The 8352-nt window shown below is 40.7% G+C and overlaps 1 protein-coding gene across 1 annotated transcript; it reads left to right on the top strand.

Annotated features, from left to right (window-relative positions):
* Positions 1-5557: 5557 nt before the first annotated feature.
* Positions 5558-7389, top strand: LOC149167572 (uncharacterized). The gene is made up of 2 exons (XM_089430525.1): positions 5558-5734; positions 6061-7389. The coding sequence occupies exons 1-2, from the start codon at positions 5558-5560 to the stop codon at positions 7387-7389; spliced, it is 1506 nt and encodes a 501-aa protein (XP_089286651.1).
* Positions 7390-8352: the final 963 nt, after the last annotated feature.

The following is an 8352-nucleotide window of genomic DNA, read 5'->3' as shown; positions in this document are numbered from 1 at the left end:
GTACTTTCTGTAATTGTTTGTTTTGCAGGTTAAAGGACTAAAAGGAACTCAAAGAGGGTTTGGACCCTAACTGGATCTTCTCAAACGAAGGATTCTCAGGTGCACCCCTTTTTCGTATAGTTTGTTTATATTAGCATCATGGTTGTATGGAATGTGTGTTTCTCTCTGTAAATAACCTCTGATCTACTAGGGTATCAACCCAAAGACCCTAGGGGAATTTATCCCTTAACAACGTGGATCGCGGTAAAGCCTCAAAGACTAGGAGACAAGAAAATTCCTCATGGTGTAGGTGGAGAAATATGATGGCATCCATGTTTGTTTTGGCCTAGTGATCTCGTAGAGATCATGGTAAAGCTTGTTATTACATGTTTATTGTATTGTCCTAGTGATCTGGAATGGATTATGGGAAAGCTTGGTTTCTATTGATGAGGGTGAGGTGGTTTAGCCTTGGGATGCCTTGGTTGGTTCTTTTGATTTGAGTCCCACATTCATGCTTGGAATATGGCATGAGGGTGAATGGCTAAAGAGAGATTTTCTCAGCCATTCTATGGTCAGGTGGAACATGGTAGTCCCATCTCAGGTTTGGATTTTGCAACATCAATATGAGGTCATTTCTCCTTATATTTATATGATTATTATACTAGTTTATATGTGGATCATATGCCTGTGATTTTCTTGGTATTTATGTTGCTATTATGTTGGTTATGTATGTGTTTTATGACAGTGGTTATGTATGGCTCTCATCATGTTTTTACTTGTAAATGAATGAACAATGTATATATGACCTAATAGATGATAATGCAACAAATGATATAAGGGAACAATGCTTCATAGCGATTCTCAGATAAGTATGATACCCCTATGCTTAAATCTATTGTTTACACCTGTAGATTACATATTTGTGATATGTTTGATGAAATATCTGTCATGGCTAGTAGGGGTATGGTTAAGGGCTTTTTAAAGTATTCACTTTTCCCTAATTGTTTCCCTATTATCTTTCTGTTATGAAGGTGTCATTCAATTATGGGTAGTGACCTGGGCTCTAGGCCTGAAAAAGTGGCTCAAATCCCGAGGATGCTAGCACAACACTGGGAAAAATAGTCCCTGGACGCTGGCATGCCTTGGCATGAGAGCATCGAGAGCCTCCTAGACACTGTTAGGTCCATATCATGGGAGCGTCTAGAGGTCAAGAGGTCTAAATATTCAGTGGGACCAAGGGGTTCATTACCAAAAGTGTTGGGATGGTTCTTAGGGGTCCTGTAGATAATGTGGAATGTTTGTATGTTTTGTTTCCATCGATTCCACTTCCTTAAGGTCACATAGGAGGTTGAATCCAATCACAGTAGCCTCTCATCACATGTTTACGCCGGTTGGCCGGTTACTTGGGTAGATGTGGGAGGAGGGTGTTACAAATATGATTGACCATGGTATTTGGTATACTTTGGATCAACCTCTCAACATGATGCTTGAACTATGCAAGAGTCTCAACTACTTTGAGATATTGCATCTCCTCATGTGCCCTTGAAACCACCTTTGCTCCAATATATGCAAGTAGCAGTTCTCCTTGTCGTTGAAGGTAGGATGAGCCCACTAGTCAAATTGGTCTAATATCTGCATGTAAAATCAATAGTTAGTATTGGATACATGAAAATTAAAAAAAAATTGTAAAACCAAAAGAAAGAATTCAAAATGATTTTGTTTTACCTATGTCATCCCATTTCCCACCTTAAGGTAGCAGGAGTTATGGGTTTCAGTGAAAATTTGTTGTGGCATATGGGTAATCATCAATCATGATGAACTGCATATGTGGCCATTGAAAGAAAAAAAGAGTGAAACTCATGGAATAAGGACCCGCATGTTGAGACATGAGGTCTACCCATCACCTCATCCATGGAATCCTAGGATCTAGAGGCTTGAGAGAATATGATGAGAATGAAGCAGTGGAATCCTCTCTAAGGCAAATTATATCAATATGGAACCATATCAAAAGTTTTTCAACCACCGATCCTTTGCTTTAGTCAATTTTTCCTTCATATTTGTTAACATCCCCTCACTCCAATTGAACAGAGTTGGTTCTATGCATTCTAATGCATATTGCATTTGGGACCTATTAACCAAATGTAGAGTAGCACTACTAGCCAATCTAGTCATAATAAAAGGATTGTCTTGAGAATAAATTAGAACACATCCTTAATCTCAATATTACCATTTTTTTTGGCTAGGAGCGAGGCTTACAATGTGCAATAATATAGTCTTTGAAAGCTTTACTGCCACTTCTCGAACCAGATAATGAGATAGGATCTCTCCTCCTTGATAAAATCAAAAAATAAATATCCTCCACCTCTACATTGAGGGTATGTACACCAATATTGAAACATTGTGCCTAAATGTCCCATGCCTTGACTAGATATTCCAATAACTCCAACTGGTCTCTCATTCCAGGAAGCCAAAAGAACATGAGAAGTTAACAATTTCTCAAAGCTTTAATAATTGTTGGATCATTGGCATCATCCATATCATGTGTTTCATGCTCTCTTTCTTTCAAAATCAAAGCCATTTTTGTTTCAATGGGTATCTAAAATGCAACAAGAATAATCTTTATAGAAAATCCCATGCAAAAATTTGAGGAAAATTTGAGTGAAAATCACAAAGTCCCTTTTTGAATTACGCCCAATGCACCTTGCTAAAGGGGGACAGAGCACTGCAGCGCACACTCCCTTCTTTGCGAGGTGCACTGAAGCACTCTTCTCACTTATAATCTTCTGGGAACATCACACCTTTCGACATCAAAAGGGTGCACTAGAGTTAGGGTGCAACTCTAAAGCCCCAATGCACTCAAAACCCAAAAAATTGTGCATGAAAAAAAATGGAAATTGTGAAAATAAAGAGAAAGGTCATATCTCATACCTGGAACTGAAAACACTCGAAATGGTCCACCTGATTGGCTGAAATCAGTTGCTAAAGTTCTAGGGGAAAAAGGCACTCAGACCTCAACCACCAAACGGTAAAAATGAAATTACTTTTCACCTATTTATGGTCATTTTTATCAATTATTTTATTATAATTTATTATTTTGACCTAATTTTACCATGTGCCATATATTTTTAATATTTTGGTGGTATTTTGAGTAGGTTAATAGTTTTTTGAAGTATTTAATGACATTTTTTAGTTGAAATAGGTCATTTTGACAGCGGAGCATACTTTTATCGCTTTTTCGGGCTCTATAAACTCACGAAAAAGGAACCCCCCAAAGTCCTCTTTCAGCTCTTTTCAGAATCCCTAAACATGAAAAGATTTCCAAGCACTCATCTTTTTGAACTTGTTAAAGTAAATGAAAAGAAGTATGCAAGTATAATTTTAGCCCTTTTCTGGACTAGGATAGAATATTTACGAAAAAGGAATACCTTAGTTGAACATGGATAAGAGATTCTCTTGAGTATCGTTTTTTGCCTTTTCAGGCTCAAGAGACAATTTTATGAAAATGAACCTTTCAATTTTTCTTTTTCTCCTCTTTTTCAAACTCTCTAAACATGAAAAAGGAGTTGATTTATGCCTTCACTAGACTCATAAAAACATCAAACAATGTTGGATTCATCGAACATGATGGGACCAAACCACTCCTTCTCAGGGTTCGTTAAAAATACTCATAAGGATTCATCTGAAGGATGAACTTATAAATCAAGAATATGTTATCCTCCTCAAGATTGTCAAAAATAAATAGGTACTAACCAAAAATGGTTGGGGAAATTGGGAAAAAAGGATATGTTGGGGCGGGATCCCCAAGGGTCATTTTGGTGCTAAAAGCCCATATTTTGATCAAATTTTGTAATCCAAGTGTAAAGACTCCACATTTTGTGGTCGCGGAGTGCATAGGTGTTAAAGAGTCATAGGATTGTCCGCCCTTATTTTGGAAATGTAATGTTAGCTGTAAAATATCTACCCATGGTCCGTAGACCATGGGATTGTATAAATAGAGCTAAGCTCTAAGTATTTAGATAAGGTAATACGACTAAGAGAGTCATAGCTTTAGAGCAAGAAGTCTAAGTCTTGGGTTGTAGCGTAGGTAGAGGCTCTGCCGCTGAGTGTGCAGAGGCCTAGGGTAGAAGTCCGCAGCTGAGTACACGGACCCCTGTAGCTGAGTGTGTAGGGTAGGTCGAGTCTGTAATCATCCAAAATTATCAATAAAGAGAAGTATTCTACAATTTATGCATCTTTATTTCCTTTTTATGCATCTTGTTATGTTGGGTATAAATTTCACGTATAATACTTAAATGATGAAAGAATGTATGTAAATGTGTTGGTTAAGTGAATGCGAGTAATAAAATCTATTTACACGAAGCTAACTAAGATGGGTTAGTAAGATGGCAGAACCAGGTACCTGCGACAGCGTTTGGAGAGGCCTGGTGCAGACGGACGGAACCATACGAGCAGGAACAATGATTCCCCCCCAGGGGGAGGGCCAGGAGCCTCCCCCGTCTTCGGGTACTAGCGCACGGCAAACGGCGGATTGGGAGACCGCAAACAAGGTTAACGACAGCACAAGGGACAACATTCAGCATAAGGGTAAGGGTATTGATTCAGAGAATAGAAATAAAGCAAGTTCCTCAACTTGCAAACCAGTTGCTACCAATAGACCAAAGGTCTACTTCCCAAGTGAGCGAATCAATGCCCGAATACAGTACATGCGGGATCATGCACTGATCGGCAAGTTTATAGGGATTTGGCCAACAGAAAGAGCTCTGCAAACTTGGATCAGCACCGTATGGCGCCCAAAAGGGGATATATCTCTGCATTTGGGGGCCAAGGGCTTCTTTACGGCGGTATTTAACTGTCTAGAGGATCGAACTAGAATTCTGGAGGGTGGTCCATATTTCTTTAACTCTGCAGGCCTATTTCTCAAAGGCTGGGTGGAAAGATTCAACCCCGATAAGGAGGATCTGAGTTGTGCGCCAGTGTGGATAAGGCTTTACTCATTGCCATGGGAATATTGGGAGGAAAAATCTCTGCAGGAGATCGGAAACGCCATTGGTGAATTTGTAAGGGTAGCAGAGGAAACAAAACTCTGCAAGCACACTTCATATGCGCGGATCTGTGTATACATGGATCTCAAGCAACCACTACCAGACACGGTAAGCTTCTTTCATGAAGATTCTGAATGGGTTCAAGTCATTGATTATGAATAGGTGCCATTTAGGTGTAGGAAATGTCATGATATAGGACATCTCTATAGAGACTGCCCGCTAAATAAGATACCCTCCTTTCTTGAAAAGTCTGATAACCATACCACAGTGGATTCACAGAGGTAGTCAATAGAAGGAGAGGAAACAAAAAAGCCACCCACAACCCCAAAGCAAATCTGAGCAATAAAGCAGCAACGAGCAATAGATTCGAAGCTCTATACAAAACCGATGAGAAGGGTGCGGAAGAGGAACAAGAGAAAGATGAAGCGGAACAATAGAGGCAGCCAGGTGAAACATCAATGCAAGGAGGCCAGAAATCGACAAATCCAGAACACTGGATATCACAAAACAAAAACATGTCAAAGCAACCGGAAAAAATGGATATGGAGTTCTCTCAGCCAGGCGAAAAAGCCTCAAACGAAACTGAGGACTATTTTCAATCGCCCCAAGTAATGGACAAAGACCAGGAGCCCATCGATATAGGGGAGCTGGACATTTTAGGTCTGGAACATGCTTGCCGCACAAAGAACTTTGAAAAAATTTCAGAACAGCAAGTAGACAACCTAGTAGAAGTGTTAAACATAGCATAGAAGAAATACTCTCTAGGGGTCCAGATTGGCAGTCCATGGGATGGAAAATTTATCACCAAGGACAGCAAGAAGAGGGGCAGGAAAACAACCTTAGAAAGAACAATCAAGATAGGAGAAATTCTGGTAGAGTTAGGGAGGTATGCCAAACTGACTAAGTACTTCAATGCAAACCCCCACCCTTCTCAATGAAGCTAATTTCTTGGAATATCAGAGGGCTCAATAGCCCCAGGAAAGGAAGAATCTTAAAAAATATGCTGAAGCAAGAAAAACCCAGTATTCTCTTCTTGCAGGAGACGAAGTGTAGCTCCACCATTTTGGAAAAAATAGCTGCGAAGGCTTGGCCAGGAGGCCTAGTCACAGCGGTTGATGCACAAGGGGCCTCGGGAGGCCTAGCAATACTTTGGGATGCCCGGATCATCCATCTCAACAATATTCAAGCTTACAAAAATTTCATCCAAGCCACATTTCACCTCTCAGGTATGAATGCTCATGGACTGCTAACTAACGTTTATTTCCCTCAAGACTCAGCTCAAAAGAGTCAGCTTCTGAATACATTAGCAGAACTCAACAGAAATAGACCACTTCCTCTATGGATTACTGGAGGGGATTACAATATGATAGCCAGCATGGAAGAAAAGAGAGGAGGCAGAAGCAGCTCAAGCAATGATGACGGCCTTCTAAAGGAATTCATCAACAGCAACTGGTTAATGGACATCCCAACAAGCAATGGTATCTTCACCTGGACAAACAAGAGAGTAGGAGCGCAACAAATTGCATCACGCCTTGATCAGTTCCTAATCTCAGACAATGCCACTCATGTCGGCGGAGAATTTACAGCCTCCATTCTCCCTTTCTCCGGATCGGATCATTGGCCCATCGAGCTCCAATGGAACAGGCCAGGTAACAATATTAGACGCCCTTTTCGTTTTGAAGAATTTTGGTTCTCTCATCCAGAATTTGAAAATCTGGTCAGATCAAGCTGGACAAGCTTCAATCCGACCGAGGGGACAAGAATGGCCAGATTCCAACAAAAGCTTAAATATCTGAAAAAGACCATCAAACAATGGAACCACAAGGTTTTTGGTAACATCTTCACCGACCAAGCCCTGCTCAATACTGAAATGAAGAAAATACAACAATCCATTATAAATGAAGGGCGAACAGAGGAACTCTCTAAACAGGAGCAAGCCATAGAATCAAAAATTCTAGAAAGGGCCAAGCAGGAGGAAACATTATGGAGGCAGAAATCCCAAATTCGATGGCTGAAATGTGGAGAAAAAAACACAAAATTCTTTCACAAAACCATTGTTCAGAGAAGAATGATAAACCAAATTACTCATGTTAACAATGAGCAGGGAGAGAAGATTGAAACGCATGAGGGCATTGAAAAGGAATTTATCAACTACTTCAAAAAAGCCCACAAAGAGCCCGACTTCAATAGAATACCAGCCATCAATCAACTTCTCCAGAACATACCCAAGGTCATAACGGAGGAGCATAACAGTTTACTGATCAAACCCATCAATCCGCAGGAAGTTGAAGAAGTCGTGCAACAAATGAAAGAGGGAAAGGCGCCAGGTCCGGACGGCTTCACAGCAAACTTCTTTCACAGATTCTAGGACCTAATAAAAAATGAAGTTTGGCAGGTTGTGGAGGAATCCAGAGAGCTCAGGTGGATGTACCCGGGACTAAATGCTACTTTCATTGCACTTGTGCCTAAAGGAGAAGACTCCAACACCCCCGACAAATACAGGCCCATAGCCCTCTGTAACATGATATATAAAATTGTTTCAAAGGTCATTGCAACCAGGCTTAAAACGCTTCTTCCTCTCATCATCTCGCCTGAGCAATCGGGCTATGTTGAAGGGCTCCAAATAACGGATGGAATCATTCTCACGCATGAGCTAATTCACTCCCTAAAGATGACCAAAAAGCCAGGTATGTTACTTAAACTAGACCTTTCTAAAGCATTCGACAGCCTCAGTTGGGTCTACATTCAAAAAATTCTTATTGCTTTTGGCTTTGCTCACTCTTGGGTTAGATGGATCTACAGTATAATATCCTCAGCATTCTTCTCAGTGTTAATCAATGACACCCCTTCAGCCACATTTCGACCTTCTAGAGGCATTAGGCAGGGGGATCCCTTATCTCCCTTTCTTTTTGTAATTATGGCTGAGGGTTTGGGTAGAAGCATCACAGCTGCTAAGCTCTCTAGGCGTCTCAAAGGGCTCTCATTTCACAATTCCCCGGTCCACACCCACCAGCAATTTGTAGATGATAATATGCTCTTTGCTCACCCTTCAGTACAGGAAGCTCGTCTTGTAAAATCCATTCTATCCACTTTCTCTGACGCCTCTGGTGCCCTTATCAATCGAGTCAAATCACAATTTTTTTTCTTCAATACCCCTGTTTCTACTCAAAAAGCCATTGAACGCATCCTAGGCTTCACCTCTGCTTCTCTGCCTTCCAAATATTTAGGAGCCCCGCTTATGAGCTCTGCTCTCAAGCATTCTTCCTGGAAACAGCTGTTAGAAAAATTAGAAGCACGACTATTCCTATGGACCAATCGAACTCTGAACATG

Source organism: Pinus tabuliformis, chromosome 5_1, assembly GCF_031772625.1.
Source record: "Pinus tabuliformis cultivar Carrire ecotype Pingquan chromosome 5_1, CPIR1, whole genome shotgun sequence".
Lineage (NCBI taxonomy): Eukaryota > Viridiplantae > Streptophyta > Pinopsida > Pinales > Pinaceae > Pinus > Pinus tabuliformis.
Note: the sequence above shows the minus strand (reverse complement) of the source record. Positions and strands in the feature narration are given on the sequence as shown.

Coding starts and splice junctions, on each gene's coding strand:
- LOC149167572 (XM_089430525.1), top strand. CDS start 5,558: ATGGATATGGAGTTCTCTCAGCCAGGCGAAAAAGCCTCAAACGAAACT. Junction 5,735..6,060: donor AAAAAATTTCAGAACAGCAA/GTAGACAACCTA, acceptor CTCTTCTTGCAG/GAGACGAAGTGTAGCTCCAC.